At 38.4% G+C, this 27,780-nt stretch overlaps 1 protein-coding gene across 1 annotated transcript in view; it reads right to left on the reverse strand.

Moving 5' to 3' along the window:
• Positions 1 to 27,073, reverse strand: part of LOC131069519 (acyl-coenzyme A thioesterase 2, chloroplastic) — a 30,954-nt gene extending 3,881 nt beyond the window's left edge. The window contains exons 1-2 of the mRNA XM_058004994.2: positions 26,410 to 27,073; positions 9,813 to 9,990 (exon numbers count right to left, since the gene is read on the reverse strand). Of these exons, the coding sequence (XP_057860977.2) occupies positions 9,813 to 9,990; positions 26,410 to 26,925 (694 nt within the window). The 5' untranslated portion in view covers positions 26,926 to 27,073. The remainder of the gene's footprint in view (positions 1 to 9,812; positions 9,991 to 26,409) is intronic.
• Between the last annotated feature and the right edge of the window lie 707 nt (positions 27,074 to 27,780).

Consider the following 27,780-nt stretch of genomic DNA (forward strand, 5'->3'; position numbering starts at 1 on the left):
GCATGATTTTGCCAATTACTTTGCCTATACCCATCTCTAGTGAATTATGTAAAGATGAACAGTCATCATTTTCTATCACCAACCTTCACCTGAAAGCTAGTCATCATTCAGTGAGGACACCAGTGCCCCCCAACACTAGTATCCCTATTCAAAATTTCACATCTTACCTAGTGGACTTCTGAAACCCTAATTTTTGCCCTAGTCAGTATTGCAACGAATGATACAAATGGAGCTATGCAATAAAAACTTCTTGGATATTTTCAGCTTAATTTTTGGAAAGAAAAAGAATCATTTTTCATATTGATTAGGACTCGGAAAGACTCGATGCCTTTTATTGATCTTTTTATTCTTAATCACATCTGCAGTAAAATGTTATATCACAACATACTCTATGTACCCGATCAGATCAATCGGTTCATGTAGAAACAAAGTTCAAATCTTCTGGTCTCTTAGGGTGCCTCAGCTGCATGCATCACTGCACTTCCAAATACTTGACCAAAATACATTCTATTTATGACACAAAAAACCCTAATTTCATCAAGCTTGTCCATTCTTTCGCAGTCCTCTCTTGCACTCTTCCAAAAAGTTTGTTGAATCTCACTCTAAGTTTTCATAGTGTCCCTCCATGTGTACAAACATGCAAATCCTTCATTGTTGAATCCCATCCTTGATCTCCATCTCTCCTCAAAATCCATAGATCATTACAAGTCTTCTCCTATATCCACTAGGATTTCCTACACAAATCCTTGTTGTTGTAGAAATCTCCTCCCAAAATCCACCATTGTTGCAAATCTTAATCCTCCCTTGAATCATCCCCTTAGCTCACTACATAGATATCCATCTCCCTTCCTCCATTTACAAATGCACACACCACTCAAGCACTAGAGATCCTCCAAGGGTTTACTTGGTACCTGCAAAACCTTGGACACACCACAAACGCTCACATTTGAGGGATCACACACATCCCAATTTTTATGTGATACTATGGAGGTTGTGACATGCCAAATAGGGGGCTTACGTGAGGAAATCTCCCAAAAGCACTAACCACATTTTTCTTCCACTTCTCAACTTCAAACAGGTGTAGCAGACTACTGATAGAGATTTTTCAAGATTTGAAGAATCTCAGAAAATTTTGGCAATGTCCAAAAGTTGCAGAACAATCAACGCAAAGGACACCAATGTTGGATTGGTTGAAAGGACCGGAATACTGAGAGGGGGGGTAAATCGGTATTCCCATAGATTCTAAAACTTTCTCACAATTTCTAAACCTTTTACTGATATACCAAATCATCAATTAAACTCATCAACATGAAATAGAAAATGCAGAATAAACAAGAAACATAGCCACAAATGGAACATCAAATTTTATACGTGGAAAACCCAAATGAGAAAAACCACGGAGAGTGTTAGCACCCAAGATAATATAACTAGTTATATGGTGCTTACAAAATGAGATGGCTCACTACCAAATTACAAAAGCAGCTCACTACCGAAGTGCTCACTACAATAGATACAAATGAATTGAGGAAAGTTGCATCTCCAAATGCATGAGATCAGTTTCAGATTAAGTTCAGATCACAACTCACAAAACATACAGTAGATCTGGTAAAGGATTACTGTACCACTGTCCACAAATACCTGCAATAGATCCGGTGAAGGATTACTCCAACACTAACTACAACTCTGCACGCTCCTTACTCTGCCACACAACACATACACCGCTGATTCACACTCTGCTCTTCTTCTATCTTGCTTCACACACACACTTCTCACACGCTTCAGCATTACACATATAGATTTATATATATACTGGAAATCTTATACACCAGGATAATATGTTGCTTGGATAAACACGTTATCCAATAAAGCCTTAACCAAAAACCATGATAACAAGGTCGACCTCCACAAGATCTCCTACACGCTTCCTTCACACATTTTATGTACCAACGATGCATACTACTTAATTACCGGAACAGAACAGGGGTCTATCGGACCCATAAGCACAAAACTCCAAATACATCAACTCCTAACTCCAAAATATAGATACCACGCATACCACAGATGTCAAAACATAAAACTTGATAGATAGAACCGATATAACTGATAAGCACAACTCAGGATTCCGGAGATGAAGATCTTCCGGAAATAACTCCAGTAGATCGTATCTCATACCTTTCTTCCAGCAATACTAGAACTACAATATCAAAACTGCAATACCAAAACTGCTTCTCAACAGCATACACCATCTGGTCCAAACCGAATAATCAGATTTGACATCAATGACAACAATGACAATATTCACACAAGTCTAACAACCAACACCTAAGAGACCAATGCTAGAGGATGAGTGTCAACAAGTGCATGGCTGAAACTCTCAAGAAACCTTTCACTAGCCTTCCTAAGTCCATTTTTGGTGTTTCGTTTTTTATCATATACATATTTGTTCCCATGTTCACAGTTTGTTTCCATATCATAAATCATTACAATTTCCATTCCCAACTCTTGTGTTTTACTGTAATCAATCAGATATGAATTTTTTTATTATTAAATATAAAATATAATTTGTTTAATATAGTAAACACATACAAAGCTGTTTTACTCTTAATAACACATTAGGAGGGTCAAAACTTGTTCTTTCACTTTTCTCATAAGCTTCACTCTTTCATGTTTAATCAAAGCTTATCAAATACTGATGATAGTTTCTTTGATATACCTGCATTTGTGTAGATCCTGGTATTTGTAGACCTCTTATGTGAATAACTGATATGGTACCTTGACCTTGAGCAGCCAGCTTCTTAGTCACACCTTTCTTGTATTGAATGACTGAATGAAATTGCTGGAGACACATCCATTTATAATGATGTGCTTGCAAGCTACGTTACCAGTTCAGGTACAGGTATTGGAACCCATACAGAGGTATGGCAAAAAAATTCCTTGGGTATGGGTACAAGAATATATATGTTCAAAATTATAAATTATATGAACAGTGATACTCATAATTGCCAATAAATAAAATATTTAAATACCTCGTATTCATAATTGGCAAAAATGAATTTACTCGAGTCTCAAAATGTGATTACACAATGAAAATTCAAAATTACAATCATTATTTAATATTTTTCATATTCTTCTTCATCAAAAACATCAAGGTAGACATTTGGTTCAATTTCATTTGAACCACAACAATTGGAGTGCCACTCCCACTGGCATCACATGCAAAAGCTGCGAAATCTATAGAAACTTTGGCAAGCTATGCAGCTGTAGCATCTAAATCAGCACACTCAGGGGTTAGATCCCAATTCTTTGTCCTTGAAACCAATGCATGACTATGATGACCACATGATGTAGGTTGAAATCAACGCATGACCACATGATGTAGATTGAAACCAATGCATGACTATGATGACCACATGATGTAGGTTGAAACCAATGCATGGCCATGATGACCATAATAGAAACATTATTTTGGTTGAACCAATTTGACACTGGCAAAGGAAGATTCAACTTTACATGTATTCATAAGCCCTCCAAATGCAAATTTGATAGGTTTTGTATGCTGTAGCACAGATGACCCAATAAAACCCTTATAACCAAGACCACATTTTCCCTTGTTTGTCTCGAACTCGCACAATTTTTTTGACTGAGAAACAATATAACTAGAAATTTTGCTAGATTTAGACACAAGAACCTTGTTTTGTAACATAGGAGAGGATTCAACACATTTTGCTAAGGGCATTTTATTTGCACCTATCCTCTAAGTTAGAGGAACATCATTGCCAATAGCATGTTTGTGCCTAATATATTTTCTCTATGTAGATATATTAGCTCTTTCTGTATCTTGCAATTGATCTTGTAACCAGTTAATTTCTTTTCTCAACATGTATTTGTTGCAAAATTTCAAGAAATGTGATTGATATTGTCACCAACATTCTGAGATCAACACTGCTCCGTTTTTTTATTGACATTAACTTGTAGGGATAATATGCCATAAGAGTATAATGTAGACATATCTGCAAATAGAGAAAAAAACCACAAAAATTTCACACACAAACATATACAGGTCTGAAACAATCACTTAACTCCAATTACACCCTTATATCTCAATAAAACACTAATACATAATTAGTGCTTTAATAGTCACAAAATTTATATTCGCCAAAATAATTTGCTCCCAAGGCTACAAACTAGTGAATCTTTGGAGGGGTTTTTCTGAAAGTGAGAGATAGGCCCTGATAAGTTATAGTAAAAAGTTTAAATTATTTTGAATTGAATTGAGTAAGCTATAGTGAAAATTATTTTGGTGGCATCATGGTGAGGGATTCAATAGAGGCAAAGGAAGAAATGTAATCACTACTAGAAAGACTCTTAATGAGGATGATACAATAGTTGAGGAGATGGATTCCAAATCTATAAGGGAAGAAACACCAAGGTTAAGGATGATATTTCATCTTTGAAAGAGGAGATGATAATCATGAAAGGACACATCAATTCATTATCGAAAAGAATTGAGTCCCTTACAAGATATAAGGAATTTAAGGGAGTAGTTTCACATCATAAGATTTCGAAAAAAGATGCATCTTCAAAGGGACATTTTTGGATTGCCTCAGATCTAAAGATGGATTGTCACCCAAATAATTCAATTACTAGCACTCAAATGGGATCTCAAAACCTGATACAAATGAAGGATGTGCAAGAAGAAGAAGAAGAATGTCAAAAGTTCCTAGATCAGCAAATCCGTTTGCAGTTATACATGTGTACTCAATAGTTGTTGGGGATGTGTCACAAGGATTGCCTCCCAAAGTAGGTCATTATAATGCCATTCAAATAGTAACAAGGCACCATCCATCACCTTTCCTTAAGGGTGCACCCAAAGGTTAGAGCAATAGAAGAACACATTCAACAGCAGCAAAAGGTACCCTTTTATTCTCAAGGAGAGAAAGGTAAAGGCACAAAATATAATGAAGAGGCAAGTGGTTCAGCACAAAAAATTGACATGGTACTACTTGAGCTAGATGTAGAGGGAAGACCAATCTTGGAGGCGGAGTTAATTTTCTATGCATGCAAGAAGAAGTTTAGGACTGAGACAATCATAGAGTAACTCATTAAATGGAAGTATATGTCTATCGAAGTTGCCACATGAGAAGATGGAGACTTTATGCAGAAGCATCCATACTTGATCAATGTCAAGTACAACATTTGTATGAAAAGGGGCCACGCTACACCCTTAATTCTATAGCGTGTGTGGGGTTATAAGTAGTCAGATTGTGGCTACCTTAACTATTGAGTTATATAATCATTAATATAATCTTATATAATCAGTTAAGTCGGCTTGGGTGGCATCCAAGGCATAAGTATGGTATATAGAAGAGGTAGAGATTAGTTATTATCATAATATTATGAATTGTGTTCTTATTGGAGATATTTAGAGGTTTGCCCCCTCGAAGTGGCTTATTACTCTCGAGTATTTGCAGCATATTTCCTCTTAAATTCTTCTTTTATGCAAGTTATTTCATTAGTGAAACTTAGAACAATAGATGAATGCTTATTGCAATTGTCAAAAGAGGCCTAAGGCTTACCTTGAAGACTTGGTGAATGTGTTGAATGGTTTATCAACGAAGATTTATAATTCCTTTTACACTCACTCTCGTAACCTCACTCACTCATTGTGCATTCTTGCTTAATACAATGAAAACTTGGTAGTGTTTTGGATTAAGGATGATATGTCTTTGTATAGGTTTTTAAAGTTTTTAGGATGTAGGTGGGGCCAATCAAACTTTTAGGGTTAGGGCTAGTGGCTTGCTTTTCCAAAACTTCCTTTTTTTAAAAAAACTCACCTTTTTCTCTATTCAAGAGAATGTTAAAAGTAGGGCACTAGCTCTAACCCTAAAAGCTCTATCAATCCCATCACATCCTAAACACTCCAAAAAAATCATTTCTTTAAAAATGCTCACTTTTCTTACAACTTGGGAGAGGTGGAAGAGCACAAGATTCTAGAACTTTTAAGGGACGCAGGCAAGTTTCCCCAAGGTCTTGAGGATGCCCTAATGTCCCCATCAAGGAGGGCACCCTAGAAACATCCCAAGGGCGTCTCCTTCATATTAGTGGCAAAAGGGTGTAGTAGGACATTTCCTGAAGTCTCTAAGTCTCAAGGATGTCCCCATCTCCAAAGCCAATATATTTTTGATGGATGTAGGAACACTAGAAAAAAACTCATATATATATATATATATATATATGAAAAATATATTCTTAGGCAATAATATATATATTAAAAATATATATCTTAGAAGGCAATAAATTTTCAAACTAAATGAATAAGAAATGTAGAGTTGGTTATCTAAAACATAGCAAATTTGTTTTATCTCTATTAAATTTTTTGGACAAATGTTAATTGTTGATGTTCATTTGCACACACATGTAAACCTGCATCAACATGGAAAATGTGTGGCTTGTGAGATAATCTTTGGGAATTTAGAAGCCAGATCTTAATAGGATCTTCAAGGAATTTCTTTCCATGCCATAGCTCATAAGGAGTCTTATCACTGTTCACTCTTAGTTGTCCTCTATTGAGAATGTAGACTGCAATATGGATTGCTTCTTTCCATGACATATCAGGCAGATTTACTTCTTTCAACATTGTTCTTGCCATCTCTTGAACAGATCTATACTTTCTTTCTACTATTTTATTTTACTGAGGAGTTTTAGGAACAGATAGGTGTCTCTTTATTCCATGTTCTTTGCAAAAAAATTCAAATTCATTTGAGGTGAACTCACCTCCTCTATCAGATCTTCGACACTTGGTTCTATCATTCATTTCATTTTCAACCACTGACTTGAAAATCTTAAACATACTAAAAGCCTCTGATTTTTCTTTTAGGAATGTAACTATTGGATATTCCATCATTCGTACTCCTATAGTTTGTTTATTTGTTAGCATAGTATAGCATATGGTTGCATATTTTGTTACACAGTTGGACTTGTAAATGCTATTTTAAATCATACAGTTCACCAATATTATTCCTATATATTTGTAGACCTTGAATCAGAATGATAGGAGAAAATATTATCTGATTAAGTTCTCTGATATGGTATCAGAGCGGGGCCATTAATTTGGAAGAGGTTAATTGATCTCGGATTCACAAATTATGGCTGCATATGCAAAGTAACAGAGCAGAAATAAATTCATTGATGAAATAGGATGAAGAACAATCAAAAAAACATTTTATTTCACTTTCTAAAATAATTTAACAAGCAATACAAGAGGCTAAATGCACAGTTGCAGCATTGTTATTGATGAGCTCCAATGATTAAAAAATGGTTGCCTGAAAGGCTCAAATGCCAAAACAGCAGAGCTTACCAATGAAAAATCTTCTTTTCTCCTCCCTTTTTATTCAAATGAATAGTTACATATATAGAAGAAAAATAAAAATAAAGATTCGATATCCAAGAAAAAACAAGTGTTGGTGTTGGAAATAAGCCACACCCAGACCGACGATGGACTGGTCCAAGAGGGGCCAGTAGCTCAGTGGTAGAGCACTCCAGCAGCATATGGAAGGTCCTAGGTTCGAGTCCTAGCTGGTCCATGTCTCAACATGGTATCAGAGCCAGGTCTAGGCTAGGAGCCCCAAGCACACGAGAGGTGTGGCTTAAGGGGGGGTGTTGGTGTTGGAAATAAGCCACACCCGGACCGACGATGGACTGGTCCAATAGGGGCCAGTAGCTCAGTGGTAGAGCACTCCAGCAGCATATGGAAGGTCCTAGGTTCAAGTCCTAGCTGGTCCGTGTCTCAGCAACAAGAAACAAATCATCAATCTGCTTTTGCCCTTACATTGTGGACACCTCTTTGAGCTTCCACCATACTACTTTTCCTTCTTTTCATGAAATACTTTTAAAATGATTTAAATAAAGTCATTTTAGTATTTAAGGGAGTCAGAAAAGGTTTTATCTTAAAATATTTCTTTGTGAGCCATGCACAGCCACATCAACTGAAATGGACCAATGGTGCACTGTTTTTGAAAGCAAAATATAAAAACATCATAGTGATGTGTCATTAGTTGGAAAAGAACTGAGCTGGACTTTCAGAGGCTTGATGTGCTGCATTACAAATTTGATTGACAAAAGAAATACACAATCGATGTCTTCCCTGAATTTCTTAAGCAGTTCACCATTCTTGGGCTGCATCCCTTACGCTGTTCTTTATTCTTCTTTCCTCCTTTTATCGCAATCAATCAGGAGGCTAACAGTGAACATATTATCATCCAAATCATGGCAGATCTCATGATTTTTCCTACCGCCCTCTTAACAGATGTTTTTATTATAACATGACTCTCTGTTTTGGTCTGCAACAAACCAGTTTTCTCCTCTAGCTCTCTATTATCCTGATGATGGATCACGGAGTGTGATCTGAAACATTGATCAAAAACGTCAACACAATCATTAAATATCATTAAATGAATCTCTGTTTTAGTGCCCCATTTCTATAATCAGCTTGCACCATGTGTTCAATGGCTGCACCATATCTTAATTATGTGCCACACTGGTTTTCTAGAATATGCAACCAAGCGTTGGCAGCACCTTAGCTTTGAACGTTGCACCAGAATTATTTGAGTAAACTGCACTTTATGATTTAGATGTTATTACTACTTGGCATTTCTTCCTTTAAAACTAATAGGATTGATGTAAACACCCATGGATAATCTGCAGCTTCATATTTCCAAATACTTGGCAGCTATGCTCCTCATGCTGTGCCAATTTCGACTGTCATTTAATCATTCAATGAATGCTGAACCATGCTAGTGTTGTGCCCATCTTTATTTTGATTGTGGAATGCCTGGTGCCCTTCCAATTCATATTGCTGCACAGTTATTCGAGACTTGCACCCTTCTCTAGGCAATGCACTAGGGTGCCGATGGGCATACTGGATCTAACCTCCATCATATGTAGAGATTGCATTTACAGTGAATGAGTTTCCTGCTCTACAATGGAATAGTAAGATGTCTTCTCAATATAAAAATCTAGGTGTAGAGGTAATGGAGAATTGTGGGCTTTTCCACAAATGAAAACTATAATGGGTAAGGTTGGACGCATTGATGGGTATAAAAATTATTATTGAATATTGTCAACACCCTTGCTTTGACATATTTTGAATGCAATTGTCAAGCCTCAAGGTGTAATTTCTAAGAAGCAAGCTCAAATTCAAGGAATTCAAGAAGATATTGCAACTGAAACTAACTCCCCAATCAAATGGAGTGAGAGAATTGAACTACATTAACAAAGGGCTTCCTCTTAGAACTGACTACAGAAATTCAGAAATAAAATGATACGCATATGATATCCACACATTCCCACCAAAGAAAAGACCCAAGACAAAACAAGCCACACAAAAACTTAAAGTCATCCACTCAGTGGTTAGGTTAGGACAGAAATCACAGCTTGGACCAATTCATAATTGATGTTCTTGGTTTCAAACTTTCCTGTCTCCTCCATTATATATACTAAGTTTTCTGGGGAACTTAAGTAATTGATAGCAATTAAGATCTTTATGCTACATATCTCTCTATTAACTTTGAAAGTTTTGTAATTGCTAATGCCTCTCTTAATTAGTAAATTCCTGACCCTTGTGTTATAGCCTCCTCTTCCTATTGACCCTTGACTAACATCATACAGAATGTAGATATCTAGGTCAGTACAGCAACCTAGCTACCATGATGTGCAGTATTGTAAAATTGGCTCTCTATATATTCCCTTCAGATATAGGCATTACAAATAACATATAACGAGCAACCAGTATACAAGAAATCTGATATAAATACCTGCAGGTGGCTGGGTCACTACCATTTGAATCTCAAGTGATGATCGACCAACCCAAGTAACAGCACCACCTATTTTCAAGTCAGCATCCACAAGGATGGGCTTCTTCAAGACCATCTTGTCAACTGAAGCCGTAACAAGCAACAATGGTCTAGTTGTGCTTTCATCATCAGAGCAATGCTGCAAAGGAAGAAAGATTAGCTTACATGTACTTTCCTCCCTCTTTCAAGAAAATGAATAACTCACGTAGAAACCATCATGAATTCAACTTTATCAATAATATGATTCAAATTGCCTACTCCCAAGACTATAAGATTCTATTAGAGTTTATGTTAGCAGTATAAATAAAGAATAAACATTCCTCGATGGATAGCTAAAATTTAAATAATAGCTAGCATAAACACACTTTAAAAGGCATCCAAAGTCAAGCAAAATGCACACTCTCTTTAATAACTAATAAGGTCAGCAAATGGATAATTCTATTTTTATTAGTGAAATGATACAGGTCAATGCTGGAAAAAGGACAAATTCATGTAGTCAGCAGAGAACATTCAAACTTGGTTACATCACAAAAAGGAGAACCTCATGTTCTAATAGACTACCATATTCAAACGACTTAAGTCACCTGTAACAGAACCAGCAAACCAAAGATTGAGTCAAGTACCACTTGTCAAAAAATTTAGCAAGCTAAGATGCACAAATAGCTTTTACCTTTCACACAAAAAATTAGTGACTTTACTCTTGCTAGAAAATTCAGGGTATTGACATCAAATTAGACATTAAGTGATGTAAAACTAGATAGTAAACAGAAAAATGTACATAAAAAAGCATGCTACATGTCTAACATGAGAGTGCAGTTAACCAATTCTGTTTGACCATCTGTATGCGCATGGAAGTTGTAGCTGGTCCAATTGAGTATCTAACATGGTCCACAAAGTTTGCCTAAATGACAAGTAAAACATGAGTCACGGTAAAAAAAAATGAATGTTGGCAAGCCAAAAAGAACCCAAACATTAGTGAAGAAAAGGTGCATAGCATCTAGTGCGTCAAGGTTTTCCTTGGAAAATTTGTCTACCACACAAACAGAGCATCATGTTGGGACTTAGTTGTAGGTAGTCCACTTAAGAGATCCATCCTGATGTATTCCCAAGGTTGTGTCAGAAAGAAAAGAAACGCATAGTGCACAAGCTTCATGTGTGCATGCTTAGCGATGTTGCAACAAATGCTAGACTCAATGTGGAGTTCAATGCATAGATAGATGTGAGGCCAGTAGAAATGTCCAATTGTTTTGGTGTACAGTGCCTCCTAGATAAGCCTCTAGCATGCCATGCCATCTAGAACAAAAGGATGTACAAGCTTGCAGAAAATCTTTTAAAACAAGACAAATTTGTCAATTTGTTTTTCTTGTGAAAGCTTGACATAGGCGTAGTGTCAGAAATTGCATACTTTTGCAATTTCACTTACACTTTTGTACTATAGTGTTCATTCCCTTAATGTTTGTGTAGGCTCATCGCAGCCCTTGCATCAGCATTTTCCCCTCTCAGGATGCTCAAGATCCCTTTTTAGCAACTACATTTTTGCATCAGTCTTCCATTAATCGTGTATTTCTCTCATCTCCCACCATTTTTGAGTGTGATTTGTTTGGACACTAGCACCTAGCGTGGATGTCGATGTGTACCACTAGTGTTCTATGATATTTTATCATTCAAAAGGCATTTCAAAGCAATTTCTATTTATCAACCTAATAGGCCAAGGAAAACGGCTTTGAATGATTTTGTAACGACTCGTCCGCCCTTTCTTTTCCCTCCTCTTCCTTTTAAATCTATCTCTCATTTACACACAATCTCTCTCGGAAATATCTTAGATTCCTCAAGCCTTTTTGTTGATATCCTTGTGTATTTGAGCATCTTGAGATTTATCACATCCCTTATCAAAATCATTTTATCATTGTGTTGGTTTGTCTTTTATCTATTTATATTTGGTTGTTGTGGAGGTGGAAACATCAAAGTAGGGACTTGATTGAGGCAAGTCCCCAAACAGCCCCAAACATCTTTCTTTTCCTTTGTGTGTGTGTAGGTATCTTGAGGTTATTCAAACACACAGAGGTTAGCTAGATTATTAAGTTGGGTTTTTGCATTCTCTATGCATATTTTTGTTCATGGTTCGTACGAGACAACAATGCTATGCACAAACATCCCCACATCAAGCTGGAATCCTTGGCTAAGACACTCATATTTGAACCGAACACTCTATCATTTTTATCTTGCATTCTGTTGTGACCATTTCACACATCGCCCCATTTAAAATGGGGACCCCCTCTTTTTGCTCGTTTTTGCTCGCCTTTCGCTTTGCTTTTTAGGGTTTTGGTAGTTCGTCAGTTGTCTAGATTTAGGGTCAAGCCTTAGGGTTTCCGTTACTATCTTTTCAGGCCAGAGTCCAGTCAATCTTGAGAGCTTTTTAAGCTTCCTTTTGTAGGATGCAATTTTGAATGGAATGAATTCGCCAGAATGGTCTATTTTCAATTGGAATTTTGAGTGCAGAGTCTTAATTTGTCTAAGTGTTGATGATGAAATGTGAATTTTATTCAATTGAGTAATTTTGACCCAAATTTTGAGTTTTGTGATATTTGATCCTGGGCATGGGGAATGATTTGTTTTTGCCTTGTGAAGTGATTAAACTTGTGAAATCATAATATTTTGGCCTGTAGGAGTAAAATCGCTCCTGTCCCTCAATGAAGGACCGGAGCTCGTTTTCAAAAATCTTACTATCTCTGCAGGATCAAGATGATTTTTTGAATGGAAGTAGTAGAGAAAGGCGTGATCTTTCCGTTGAATATAAATTGAAGAATTTCACGAACACAGAAATGCCTCAGGAAGAAAAATCGCTCCTGTCCCTCAGTGAAGGACCGGAGCTTAAAATCAAACATCACCTCATCCTTGCAAGATTTTAACAACTTGACGGTTTGAAGAGGTCAAAGGAGATACATTTCATCAATTGAATATAATTTGGAAACGCGAACAAGAGGAAAAATGAACCAAAATGTAAAATCGCTCCTGTCCCTCAGTCAGGGACCAGGGCGAACACAGTGATAGCTCCCGTCCCTCTCCCAGGGACCAAAGCGAAATTCTTCATAAGGCCTGTCTTAGGCAAAGATCAAGCAAGTTTTATGTTTGAAGGCAAGAAAGGAGGTGAATTGAACTCGTTGAAGACAAATTGAAGATTACCAAACATCTACAAGGGACCCAAATGCCTAAGTTCGCTCCTGTCCCTCAGTCAGGGACCAGAGCGATTTTTACCTTAGACGAATTTCTTGCCAAGTTTGAATGATTTCCAAGCCAAAGGTGAGTGAAACGGAGCACTACAAGACCATTGAAGATAATTTTTGAAGTTAGCAAAGTGAGATGAAGCCTACAAGAGCAAGATCGCTCCTGTCCCTCAGTCAGGGACCAGGGCAATATGATGGTTATATTGCCTTTCCTCCAAGTTCAAGACACTCCAAGACGAGGTACAAGGTGGTGAGGACGTTTCAAGGCATCTCAATGAAGAACGAAGTATCCAAAGTCGCCAATGTTGAAGGAATTACACCAAGACACCCAGTTCGCTCCTGTCCCTCAGTCAGGGACCAGAGCAAAATTTTCATAAAGGCCTAGATTTTGAAAGTTTAACAAGTATTAAGCGACCAAGAAGGATCAAAGGACTTCATTTTATACAATGAAAGCAGTGGCAAATTGATGAAAGCAAGCATGAGCCCAGGACATTGAAGTTCGCTCCTGTCCCTCAGTCAGGGACCAGAGCGATATTTACCATATTGGCCAAATCTCTCAAAAATCACGTTAAGTCAAGGTTGTGCGAGGTGGTAAAAGGTCTAAGGTGTCTTAAGAAGATGATATACAAAGGTTTCAAACGTCAAATGACTATCAATTGAGCCAAGGAAGCTATATCGCTCCTATCCTTCAGGCAAGGACCAGAGCGATTTTCATTAAATCCTTCATTTTCCTTCAAAATCAAGACAAGGCAAGGATAGGCAAGATCAAAAACATCATTTAGGAAGCGATGAATGAAGAACAAAGGTTGAAAGATGGCAAGTTTTGACTAGAACATGGAGATCGCTCCTGTCCCTCACCAAGGGACCAGGCCGATAGTCCTCCAAACATCTATATGCCTTGTGGAAGTCAAGTGAAACAAGCATGGAATGAAGAAACAATGTCATTGCTTGCCATATAAAGAGGATTGGTGATTAAAGAAGCGAGATCAAGGAGAGAAACACCAGGATCGCTCCTGTCCCTCTCCAAGGGACCAGGGCGATATTTGCTAAAATACTTGTTATCCTTCGAAGATCATGTCAAAACAAAGTTGCAAAGGGTTTAAAACACCGTTCGAAATGTAATGAACAAGGAGTTAAAATCAAGAACGAAGAATTTCAAGTAAGAACATAGGGATCGCTTCTGTCCCTCTCCAAGGGACCAAAGCGATATCACCTCAAGAGGCACTCATTTACAAAGACAAGTCACCCAAGTTCGAAATTCATAGCAAAAACGCCAGTTTCAACGTAAGGATGGAGACTTTGAACGTCAAAAAGCAAGAATCAAGACCAAGTTGATAGATCGCTCCTGTCCCTCAGTCAGGGACCAGGGCGATGAGGTTTGTATTTTTTTTCATCTTCAAATTTTGGCACCAAAGCAAACATTTTTTTTTGAATTTATTTTAAATGCTAAATTCGATAAATTAAAAAATTCAATTAAAATAGCATTTAAAATTTGCGCAAGATATTAATTAATTATTTTTGCCTTGTAAAAAAAATCGAATTTGTTAAATTAAAAAACAAAGGCATTTAATAATTAATTATTAATTAATTATTAATCAAATGGAGCACTTGGATTGAAAGGTCGGCCTTATTATTTATTTAAAAATCGTTTTAATTACCTTATTTTTACCAAGTCGGCCTCAAGGTAATTGTGGTGTGAACGCTTATAAAGGGTGGTGAAGATTTTCATTTTCACATTATCACTTTATCATCCACATTCAAGTGCGATTTGGAGTATCCAAAGGTGGTGCGAAATTATCATTCAAGAGGAGGTGCGAGTGGTGTTCAAGGTGCGAATTTCATCAAAGGAAGGCGTGAACATCATCTAAGGAGTGCGAACGTGAAGTTTGAATTAAGGCGAAAGACATTGAAGAATACGTCAAAGACTCCAAGGGTGGCGAAGTTGATAAGAAGGACGTTTGTTTGAAGATCACGTTGAAACCTCCTAATGTTAATTTTGCCTAGGCGAATTCCATTTGTTTTGCGTTCTAGAGTTAGCTCTCTAGTGAGGTATGGCGATATGGTTTTATTGTTTTAATTTTGAATTGTTGATCGTCATAGCTTAAATTTTGAATTTTGAAATTTTGAATTCCCTTAGCTCAATCGTTTTTTTTAGGAAATGATAACTCAAAGACTTATCATGAAGTTTCCTAAAATTAATCTAATCTATGTTATGAATTGAAAGATCTAGTTTCTCATTATGAAATGTTGTGTAGGTATGGCAACCCCGAAGGCGGGAGCATCCACCAGTCGGCCAGCTCTCATGAAGGAAGATCAAAAGACCGAAGAAGTGGAGACCAAGATCGTGTCGAAGTGGAGCAACATTGGAGATACTAACTTGGGCAACTTCAGCACGAAGAAGTTTCGAGATGTCCCTTACATTGGCAAGCCATCACCTGTCGCCTGGAGGATAATTGAAAGTGGCATCATTAAGGCAGTCGGCTTCCCTCCAGCAGTACAGTGTCATGAATTGATGATCGAGTGTGCTCGTCATTATGATCCTCAATCCAGAACGATCGTGTCCAAGGAAGGAAACACTTTAGCTTATCTTTCAGAGGAAGCTATAAGTGAGGCTTTCCATCTTCCAGAGCACAGAGATATGGTCTACAAGAGCATAGAAGGAGCCAGGTCAATGTATGAAAATGATCCAGATGCTTGCCTAAGCATCATCAACAAGAACTGGTTACTCAAGAGTCGTCCTCGCCTGAGCAAGGTACCGAACACACCACACAGGATTGATTTCCAGGAGGAGTACAGAGATTTGATTACAATGCTCAACCGAGTCACAGGAGCCCCTCAGGCTTTTTACTTTGAAAAGTGGATGTTCTACTTCATCCAGGTGATAGTTCAGGGTAAAGGAACAATTCATTGGGCTAGAATGATTAGCCATTGCTTGGACGTACAGTTGAGGAGACTCAAAGCTACCAAGTCCTTCCACATGAGTTCATACGTCATCTATGCCTTGATCAGGAGCTTCGAGTACGCAGGACTACCTCACAGAGGAGTGATTCGAAGAGGACCCGGCGAGGTCAGAGTTTGTGATTCCTATGTTCACTTGCATCAACCGCCAGGAAGCAACTACAAGTTAGTTAATGATACCTTCACTATGAACATCACAAGGACGTTGCAAGGCGGGATTCACAATAGATTATCTCAGGATGCACAGGAACTAGTAAAGAGGTACGGTGCTTGGTTTATCCAATTTCCGAAGTTTACTTATATCAGAGTTCATGGATGTCCTTTACCTCCATACATGTTGCCAAGATATCCGACAGACAGAATTGTGTTACTTGAGGTAACAAGACAGTTGGCAGCTTATGCGAAGGCATTCAGACATAGACATGGAAATGGAGTTCCGGTACCTATCATATTGGGCAATTCAGTTGAGGTATGTCCTAATGCCTTAACCATGGATGACGCAGAGAAGGAGTTAGCTCTGTATTCTTTTCCATTCTTTGCTTTGAGAGAGAGCTTTGATCCACATGGATATATAGAGGAGACAGTCGGTAGGAAGTTTAAGCATGAGTTCCAGATAGAAGATTTTATGATGAATCTCTTGGATGATCTTGAAGTAAAAAGGAAGATACATTCTAGATTGCCTTTGGATTTCATCAGGAAATGCAAGATTTACAGAGTGGCCGACCAAGCTCAGGACAGTGGCAGACATCTCCAGTCATCCTATGATCGAGAAAGCAAATCAGTAAGGTTAGATTGGAATGAGCCCGAGGTCGTGGATCTAGATGCTTTGATGGCTCCAGTCTTGTCTTGTACTCGCAGATGGGTTGATGTGCAGCATCAGAAGTTGAGAGAGCAAGGCATAGCTATGACTTTCACTTTGGAAGAAAGGCCAGCCGAAGGTGGAGCTAGTGTAAGCGAAGGTAATCCTAATCCCAGGAATGCAAATGAAGGCAACCTTCGAAGTGCAAGTGAAGGCGATCTCCATCCAAGAGGCTCGAAGAAGAAAGAGAGACTTGGAAAGAGAGAATCTTCCAAGAAGAAACAAGAGGCCAACCGAGATCGTTCATCCGGTACATCTTCTCGACAAGAGAAAAGGACACTTGAAGTAGAAGAGTCTATGGAATCGATGGTTCAGAATGATAAAGAAGGACAAGTACCTCAAGGGTCGCCAAGTGGATCTCTCCAAGATTATGAGCTACATGAAGACAAGAACAATGACGAAGTAACATCTCCTCACAGAGAAGAAGAAATATTGCATAAGGAGATACAGGTTAGAGAGACAAGATCAGCCATCCCAGATTGGTTGAAGGAAAGATTAACGAAGGTGATTGTGATCGAGGACGAAGACAATGTGATTGATTTAGAGACCCTTGTTGGACATTCCCAGGAAGTGACAGAGAAGAGAAAGGCTACCAAGATGTCCAAGATAATTAGAGATGAGACTGGATCCAGAAAATTACAGATAGCTACACCGGCGGTGGACAAGTATGAAGGGGAGATTCTAGCAGAGGAATATGATGTAGAGACATTTGAGCTAGGTCCATCCACAGCCGAGCAGACACTAGATGATGCCACCGACTCCTTTGAGGCATTGAAGGAAAAGCTTAGACAAGAAATGGAGAAGAGTAGAAAGCTTGAGAGGGAGGTCGGTGCATGGAGAACGTATTTCAGCCATCTCAATCAGCCTTTGGGACGTCAGGATCCAGCAAGATCACCTATACAGGCACTTCCCCTTCAATCAATTGGTGAGGCAGAGAGATTCAGGAGTATGGTCCAGCGTATGAGTACTTGGATGGATAAATCTCATACAGTTGCCGTAGAATTTGCAACAAGGATGATGAAGACTATTCATAGGGCTATTCAGGTTCTTGAGATCATCCACAATTTGATGATAACGGTAGCCGCTTTTGCTCATACCAAGGATGTTATCATTCTTGTCTTGAAGGTAATTAGACAAACATCGAGGAAGGTCTTAGCGCAGGAAAAGATTATGGATGGAGGACCTCACAGTTTACTTCAGTGGTCAACCTTACTCCAGATGAAGGAAGTTCTCTTTGAGGACATCAGTACTAGATGCAGTCATGTTGAGGAGGTGATCAACCCGATCCAGGATAGAGTATTTGAGGTACTTCGTACCATTCTTGGCAGGAGGATCGAAGTTGAGACAGATGTGGATTTGCAAGAATTGGAAGATAGAATCAAGGTCATCTTTTGCAAGGACGTCAATATCACAGATGAACAACAGGACCAGATGTTTGCTACCATGCTCCTGATCGAAAAGACTAAGGAGCTTGAACTTACATGGGACGCAGCTCTTCTAGATGCATTTGATCAGGTCATCCACTTGGAAGAAAGAATGAAGAATCTTCCCGAGATTCCAATTGCTGAGATCGAGGGAATCGTATCAAGATTCATTGCATATGCTAAAAAGGAGCATTGGAAAGGAAATAAGATTCTAGATGAGAGGTTGTTATAGATGACATGGCACCTTAATTGTCATTGGTCTATGTCTCCTAGATTTTCGTGCCAAATTTATAATTGGCTATGCATTTAATGTTGTGCAATAAAAGGAGGCTATTTGTAACAAACCCTAATTAGGGTTTAGGTGTCATGATCTTGACCGTTGATCTGCTTTCAATCTGGACCATTCATTGTAATTGAGGATGCTATTTATACCCTCATTTTCATTTCATTTGTAATAGAGATAGTTAAGAGATTAGAGAGAAAGTTTGATGTATTAGAAAGATTAGAGTTAGAAGCAATTTTACTTTTGTAGCAAGATTGAGTTTGAGGAAAGGAATTCAAGCAATTGTTGTACATGATGACTTTGAAATCAATGAAATATTGAAGTTATGGTGTTTCGTTGCAACTTTCTTGGTTATCTTCATGGTTGTTCAATTCATTTGAATCATGCTCAATCAAAGTAGTGTGTTAATTTGAAGGACATAGTGTGAGACTTGATCTCTGGTAGGATTCGTAATCCAAACCACTAGCTTCTTGCTGATTGTAGGAAAGCCTTGCGTGGTCGACTGGAGATATTTGAATCACTTAACCTTCAATCATTATTGTATCTTGGATATGTACCTTCGTGGTAGTGTCTTTGATCTTTGATGTATTGAAAAACCATTTGTTACCTTAGAAGATCGCATCAATTTCAATTAAGTTGTTATTTTATGGCAAAATTGAAGTTGGTAGAATCTTGCCAAGTCTTGTCCACATGAAGTCATTCTTAGGGTTAGATTAGATTAGACCTCTTGCAAACCCTATCCTTTTGTTATTTTTGAAAAGCTTCTTTAGTTTAGTAAGACTTTCGGAGTGTAAAGCCCCTTGAGGACACAGCAAATCACATCATACCGCTGGTGCTTATCCACACGTAGAGACCCTACTAACCAGAACATTGGAGTCATCCTAACTGATCCTTCATGCGAATCTTCAGCAGTTAGAGACTTTATTCAAGAGAGGATAAGATGCCTTTAGGTATTTTATTCTATGTATGATGGTGTACAAAATACACGTCAACACATTCCTATAGTTAAAATGTCATTTTTATTTATCTTTCTTTATATAGTTTCAATAGTTTATTTATATTTAAGCATTTTAATTAATTTAATCTGTTTGAGTGAGTGTAGTGAAATTGACTCTCAAAGGAACATAGTTTTCCTTTGCAGAGCCACATTTCCTCCATTACAATAGGTCTCTTTGAAGTTTGTGTCTATTGAGTCGAGTTCTCCCAACCGAAGAAGTTGTGGCCACACAAGTCCAACATTGCAATGAGCACATAAACTAGCAATTGGATAAGGTACTCATTTGCCTTGTTGACTTTCTACTTCTCGTGCTTGATCACCAAATGGAACTCATATGTCATCCACTTCATGTGGCACAAGTTCTCCAATTTGTTATATATGCAAGAACTAATGCAGAATACGATTTGAGTGGATTATTGTCTCCTTACCCATGATGTAGTTGTGCCATTACCTGATAGCTTGTACAATGGCATAAAACTCCTTTTTGTTGGAGTGACATTGAATTGTGCCATTGAAAGTCTCAAAATGATGTCACGAAGTTTCCATGTATGAGTGTGGTGATCTCAAAGGGGTGTACAACATCAAGCATTGTAATAACAAGCACTTTGCAAAGGCATTACTTGAGCTCCTTGAAAGTGGCATTCTCGAGCATATGTCCATGAGAATGGTGTCTCTATGCACATGATCTTGAGAATTCAAACAACATGAGAGAAGCCAAGAACAAACCTACAATAGAAGTTGGCAAGTTGTGGAAGTTGTGTATGTCTATTGATTTTGTTGAGGTCTACATGTACACTAGAGTAACTAGTGATGTAGCCCTATCAATGGATTTATGTGGTGACAAAAGTGCATTTTCCAATGTTGGCTTGTAGATTGTGTTGGCACAATATACAAATACACGAGACTTGCTCTACATGCCCCTCCCAAGTCCTATCGAAGATGAGAGTGTCATCAAAGTAGACTTTGACAAAGGAGTTGGTGAAGGGTCACAAGATATCATTCATCATGCACATGAATGTGGATGGCATAGTAGTTAAACAAAAAGGCATATCCATCCATTCATAGTACTGCCTGAGTTTTAAAATATGTCCTCCAATTATCTTCAATTTAAACCAATACCTAAAGATATCTCGATTTGAGGTTGATCTTGGTGAAGTATTGTACACCTTGAAGCTGCTCCAGCAAGTTGTTGATGCACAACAAAAGATATCCATTTTAACCATGTCTTGTTGAGAACACAATAATCAATGCAAAAGGCCACAATAATCAATGCAAAAGGCCCCAAGTCCCATACTTCTTAAGCACACGATAGTTAATGAAAAGGCTCCATGTGCCACACTTCTTAGGCACAAGACTATTAGGCTGTGACATAGTGAAGAGTTAAGTTGGATCTTGCCTTGAACAATTAGCTCTCATATTTAGCACCAAGCTTTGTCATTCTCACAAGCAAACCCACGTACAAAGAACTATTTGGGAGAGGGTATTTAGGAACAAAATTGATTAAGTGTTGTATTAAATTGGTGTGTTGGAAGACCCTTGCATTCTTCAAAGACATCTTTGCACCATTGCAATACATTATTGAGCATTTATCATTCTAACAAAGCTAGCACATTCACTCACTTTGCTACACCTTGCGCTTAGACAAACCATGAGAAGCATGAACTTCTACATGTATGCAAATGATTTTACAACACTATTTAGCAAAGTACAAAGCTATTTTAGCTTGTGATATTGACGAAGGTTGATGTATCACTCGCTAACATGTACTATCCACTATAGTGGTTTGGAATGGTAATTGCCATCACATTGGCTTGACTACATACTTGAAAGTGCATTGTCAACTTACATGAATTCCCTTACCATGCTACAACCATCCTAGAGAATAGGGGTCTAAATGCACAATGGTAGAAAGACCTAGGCACCTTAATACATCATGTTTGATGTTCTTTTGGTTGTCACTAGCAATGATGATGTGGACAAGTTCTATGTTGACCCAATTGTTGAACACACAAGAGCGCTAAGAGGGGGGGTGAATCAGTGTTCAAACAATTTCTTTAATTTGATCAGCAACAAATTAGCAAATGTAATTATCTAATTGAAAGAAGAAAAACACAAAAGAAAACAACCATAACACCAGATTTACGTGGAAAACCCAACAAGGGAAAAGCATGATGAGAAAGTTTCTTGGATCTACTGTCCAAATCCAGCCTCATAATAATATGAACAAGATTACAACTTTGTTTTAGGGCTACAACTCAAGGAAGCAACAAGTCCCTAGAGTATAATTTCTTAGTACAAAAGGAATGACTAATTTGATGGCTCTATTCCACTAGTCAATCAACAATATTTCTGCTCTGCATCATTGGCTGCTTTTGGCTCACTGCCTTCAACATTCACACATCCTTATCGAGCACACACATACTGAATCAAGCTTGATTGTCTATATATGTATCCTCTGCAATCTTCAAAATCATCACTAGGTTGGCTTCAGGCTAACGTGTGGAAGAGACATATATAGATTTCACTAGTAGGCCACATTATATACCATCCACAAGTTTCCAAAACATCAATTAAATCAGCAGTAAATGAAATGTGTAGCGCTTAACTAGTTGGCCACAAATCACATATCCCAAGAGAGATAACATGTTGCAATTCAAAGTAAGGTTCAACCAAGCCCAAAAACATCTCAATGCAATCTCTCAAAGTGGCGTGAACACAAGGAAATATGGCGCAAGCATGAAAACTGTGTCTTGCCAGCCCATTAACCATTAGTCACCCAGAGAAACAACATTGAATTGCTTGCAGTACTAAAAACATAAAGAAACTTCATGTGCTTCAAATCTTGAGCATTTATGAGACATTTGGAGAGTCTACACAAGCTCATATAGCTGAAATACACAACCTTCTACTCATGCAATTACATAAGCACTTGTATAGGTGAAGACAAAGCATACCAGTTCAAGTGTATAACTTTGACACTTTGAAAACTGAACTTGCAGGTGACCAAATTATCTAAAACTTGAAGACCTGTCTTGGAAATCTCTAATCATGTCCTCAAAACCACTTGACCATGTCATTCAGTAGAGTGGAATGTGGAGCATTCTGACTTGTCCTCTAAGACCCTTTACTCTGATAAACTTATAAGGAACTGAAAGGGGGTGGGGGAGGGGGGAAGGGGAGGGGGGGGGGGGGTGCGTGAATCAGTGCAAGCAAAAACAATATAAATCTGATCACCACTTTAACCAACTTGAAAATCAATATGCATGCAAGAAATATAACCACATAAACAAACACCCAATAAAGCATGCAAGTCATAACACAATAATTTTCACGTGGAAACCCAAATGGGAAAAACCACAGTGGGAATTAGTACCCACAAAGATCAACTATCTGTAGAATAGAGATCTGACCGGTTAAGGTCATACAACACCCTGTTAGGAGTGACACTCGGTTAAGAGTGCTTTAGCTCGGTTAAGAGCTATTACAATAAGGCCTGTTAGGAGCTACCCAGCTATGGGATTTCAAAACACAAGCTAATGTGTCACCTGGTTAAAGGATTTAAACCTTCGGGCCTATTAGGATCCTACCGCACCCTATTAGGAGTGACCTTGTGAGAGGATTTTCTTGCTACAACTGTTAGAGAACAACAAGTTTGTCTGATCTGTTGTTAGCGCCTATGTGCCTGATTAGATCCACTTCAATTCTGCTTCTAACGCCGACTAATCATCAAAATCAAACTCCTACCACCGCACAATCAAATTCTCATTCTAGATCCTTCTCTTGATACATCATCACACAATATTCATCTTTTTATAAACTCTGCTAAGTCGGCTAAAACCCTTGGAACAATTTCCTAGGTTCAATGTATCTGGTCAATCTTGCTCATTACGCTTTACTCATGTCAGCCACATAATTCATAACTCAAAAATATAACATTATGTCTACCAGTTTACCGATCTAAGTAACTCTGCTCTATCGGTTAACATTCTTCTTGACTGACTGCTCAGTACATCATAACTCGCTCATTCCATCGAATCTATTGATGCGGTTCCAATCATAGACTCCTACCAATGTCATGAACATGCATTCCAAACCGCAACACTCAACTCTTCACCGATCATCCGTACTGGTCGCTTGAACATAGCATTGTTCCTGTTTACCGGTTCACTATGTAATTGCTTCCACTACTGGTTAGGCTTTACCGGTTGGACTAAATGACTTAGATGACTGACAAAACATGGTTGCCATCAATGACAACACAAATAAAGTCATCAATCAACCTATTACATCATATCATCATCAAGCCAACATACTCTGCCTTGGCACAGTCTAGTACACAGTCATTTCTAACTTTTGTTGTGGAAGGGATTGTGACTTGAAACTTTGGATATATCTTTTTAGCTCTACAAACTTGACTTTTGAACCGCAAGACAATATCTTGCTATGCAGAGGAAGGCTGACTAGATTACTGTGTCTCTGCCTAAGATAAACTGTTAATGCCTTAGGCAATTCTTCTGTAACTCACCATTATGTGAGATACACCAAACTGACAATGGATCACTGCAAATCACTTCAAACATGTCTAATCACTACCGCATCCTACTTAAACATCAAAATTGACTATCTTTGATAAAGAACTCATCAAAACACTAACTCATCAAAGATATATCGATACACAGTATAAATATGAACTTTAGAAGATAAAGTAAAATTGTGTGCAATTAATACTTACTCCATTTCATCTCTATCACCCTCCCCCTTCTATGACCGCTCTTCTTTCTAGGAGCATGAGATCCAAAAGAGTCTTAAGCATCCTTGCTCCCACCTGGGGGAATAAAGGCTCGGTTGAGGGGAGAAAGAGGTGTTTGTCAAGTTCAATTTGGTCGAGTAAGGAGGCGAAGTACCCATTTTCGAGCCCCTCGCTCCCGCGTCTTCCATATCACCACAGCTGGACTACATCATTATAGGTTGATATCAATGATAACATGCAAATATTATAACTACATTAGTCTCCCCCTTTGTCATGTCATAGGTTATCCACACCACTCTCCCCCTTAGTCATACAAGTGTATTTGTATAGAAGTATCATGGGTTGACTTCAATGACAACACACTACTCCATATCTGCAACACCAACACTTTGTGTGGAACAAATGATCCCAACCCTCCAAACTGTTAGCTATCATGGTGCTCATGTTAAGATATTGTGCCTCTTAGTTAGTATCCTCAACTGAGTTGGAATTTGATGTAGCTTGCACAAATAGGGACTTTTGTGCATAGCCCTTGATGTCGTTGTGGGAGTTGGTGTGGTGATGATGGCACCTTATGTCACCTTGTTGTAACTTCTTACCCTTGTCCCTTCCTAGTGAAGAAGATGGGATCACTTTAGGGCTTCCCAAAACTAATTTGGAGTATCACAGTTACTTTTGTGCAAGGGAACCCAGTTTCTACATGAAAGGCTTGTAGCTAGTATCCTACATGAGCTAACTTAAGCTTTTGCCTTGGCTTCAATCTTGGAAGCATTTTGAAATGCTTGACCCAAGATGTATGAAGCCACCATCCTAGCATGGACAGAGATTCATAATCCGTTGATGTATTTGAGCATTTTGTGTTGCTTAGGAAGGTTTCATGCCAACACACAAAGCAATCATGTTGTATTCTTCAGCTGATTACTCTTTTTTGCATTGGCACATTTGCTGAAAGTTCATGTATTCATCTCATAATGTGTGAGGGGATGGAATTCCTCTTGCAAAGAACTAACAAAGGCATCCCAAGACAAAATTGGTAGATGATCCCTGTCATGTTGTACACTAAGTGATTATCACTAGTGGTATACACTAAAATAGGCATTTTCACCTCTAAATAAGAAATCTTCTCAGCATCAATGAAGTTGTTGACGAAGAAGTATGCTTCAAGCTATCAAATCCAAATATCTAGTGTTGAGGCATCAATTTTGCCTTTAAATGTAGGAATATCTAAGTTCACTTGAACTCTAAAAGGATTGAAGTGTTGCACAAGAATGAGCTATACAGGGTGTTGTCTTGCTGGTCCAATTCAATTTATCAAGTCACAAAAAAATCTGAAGAGTCTTGGCATTGTGTTTCCAAGGCAGCGTTGAGCATTTGCTAAATATCTACCAATACCTTTGGTAATCATTTGTCCAGACTATCACAAACTAAACTTATAATCCCTTAGTTGTTGTGCACGCATTTGCACTGGCACGAAGGCACAGCTTAGCTCTTATATCAATGATCCGGTTCCCAGCAAACTGGACAATCTTGCTTAGCTAGTAATTAACCAAGGTCATAGAATGCATAATGGAAAATAAAAATACAAACCAAAAGACACATTCAAGATGCAAAAGGCTTTTGATCAAAATTTATTATTGATATATAAAGATGATAATTTAAAGTAAATGTGCTTTTATTGCTGTTATTTGATATGTGTACTGCTTTTTAATTGATTTGAAAATAAAATGATTAAATTATATAAAAACAGATAATTTCCTTTAATGTAGCTATTTCTGGATTCGATTGTGTAAAGAATTTTTTTTCATCAATATTTAGGATCACACCATCACATCAGAATGAAAAAAGAGAGCTGAAGGATATGAAAAAGAGATAATTTTCTTTTCAACAAATTTCTTGATTAATTTTTTGGTCTCATTCTACACCTGTTCATTAAGCCCCACCATAAGATCCCACCCTTAAAAAAGAAGCCCATACATAATCTCGCCCAAATTTACTACGAGAATAAATAAAATTAGCTTGACCATGCACTGCACATGAAAATCCCAAATTTGCCTGCGAAATACCTTGACAGAAATTGTTCCGGCCAATGCATCCAAATCTTCCAAAAGTTTTCCGATCCTCACCCCTTTCCAGGGATCCCTATACTGCTCGCGCAGTATGTAGTCGTCGGAGAAGTTGTAATGTATGCTAGTGCGGCTCTGTGCGGGCGTTTTCGATAGCAATTGGCTTTGAGGAGGCGCGTCAACGGAGGGATCCACCAGCCTTTCGAAAATACTGGACCTGGCAAGCCACAGGGCGTTCGTGACGGGCGAATGGTATGTACCCGGCCACAGGCTAAGCGGCTTGCGCAGCGAGGACCCTGCATCTATCGGCGCCGAATCCTCGAACGGCGACGTGATTGTTGAAACTACAGGGATTGTTTTGTCGGAATCCGAAGAAAAAGAAGCCATTTGCTTTGACAAAATTGATAAAGTAGAAATGGTGCAATATGGAAGGGGGTTGAACCGCAGGTCTGGTGCAAATGAGAAGCGAAGAATGCCTGAAATGCGGCAGAGAGATAACCAGCATATTCGTTGCATGCTTTGTTGTTGAGAAAGGAAGGTCGCGTGTACGGTTCGAATCCCGGAAAGTGCAGAATTTTCAACCAAAAGGAAGAAAGTATATCCTCCTCATTTTTTGCGTGGCTCAATGGGTTTCGGTTTCAGGGGAGGGATCTTTGAGGTGAAAGGTACGAACTCCAATTATTATATAATTTGTTCTGCTGGGTAGACAAGTTGACCATTGACCATTGGCTGCGCTCGCCGATTCATTTGGAACTCCTTTATTAAAATAATTTTCTCTTTAAGGCAGTTAAATCCAAAATAATATTGTGATTGTGGAAATCTATGTCGCTAATGTTTTTTAACATAAGTCAAAAGAAAACAATCTTTTAATATTATTGTATCCATTAAGTTTAATTAATCATTTTTTTCAATAGAATAGTTTAAATCTACTAGCGAAAATGGCTCTGCAATCTGGCAAACATGCAAATGACCGAGCAGGCGAAGGGGGGAGAAGACACGTTGGGGTCGCCTCAACATCTGGGAGGGTTTCCCCTCTGCAGGAACAACCTTGGGAAACTGTGAAGAGCAAGCAAACCATTAAGGCAGAAAGGCAATCGGCTGCTAGGGCAGTTGTAGACTATGCATATCGATATTCCAGTGATCATTGTCCATACCAAGGCAGGAACTGGGAAATGGTTGGCAAACATCCATATGACAGGGAAGTCTCTACACATAACCATCTGTGGCATGTGGTAGTGGGAAAGCGAGCAACTAAGGCAGAGAAGAGGGAAGCCAGGTCGACGGAACAACCAAAAATGTGGGTGATTCCCATCACCTCTCAAATCCCCAACTGTGCCACTAAGGCAAATAAGATACCGTTGGGTTCTCGAA

Source organism: Cryptomeria japonica, chromosome 3 (genome assembly GCF_030272615.1).
Source record: "Cryptomeria japonica chromosome 3, Sugi_1.0, whole genome shotgun sequence".
Taxonomy (NCBI): domain Eukaryota; kingdom Viridiplantae; phylum Streptophyta; class Pinopsida; order Cupressales; family Cupressaceae; genus Cryptomeria; species Cryptomeria japonica.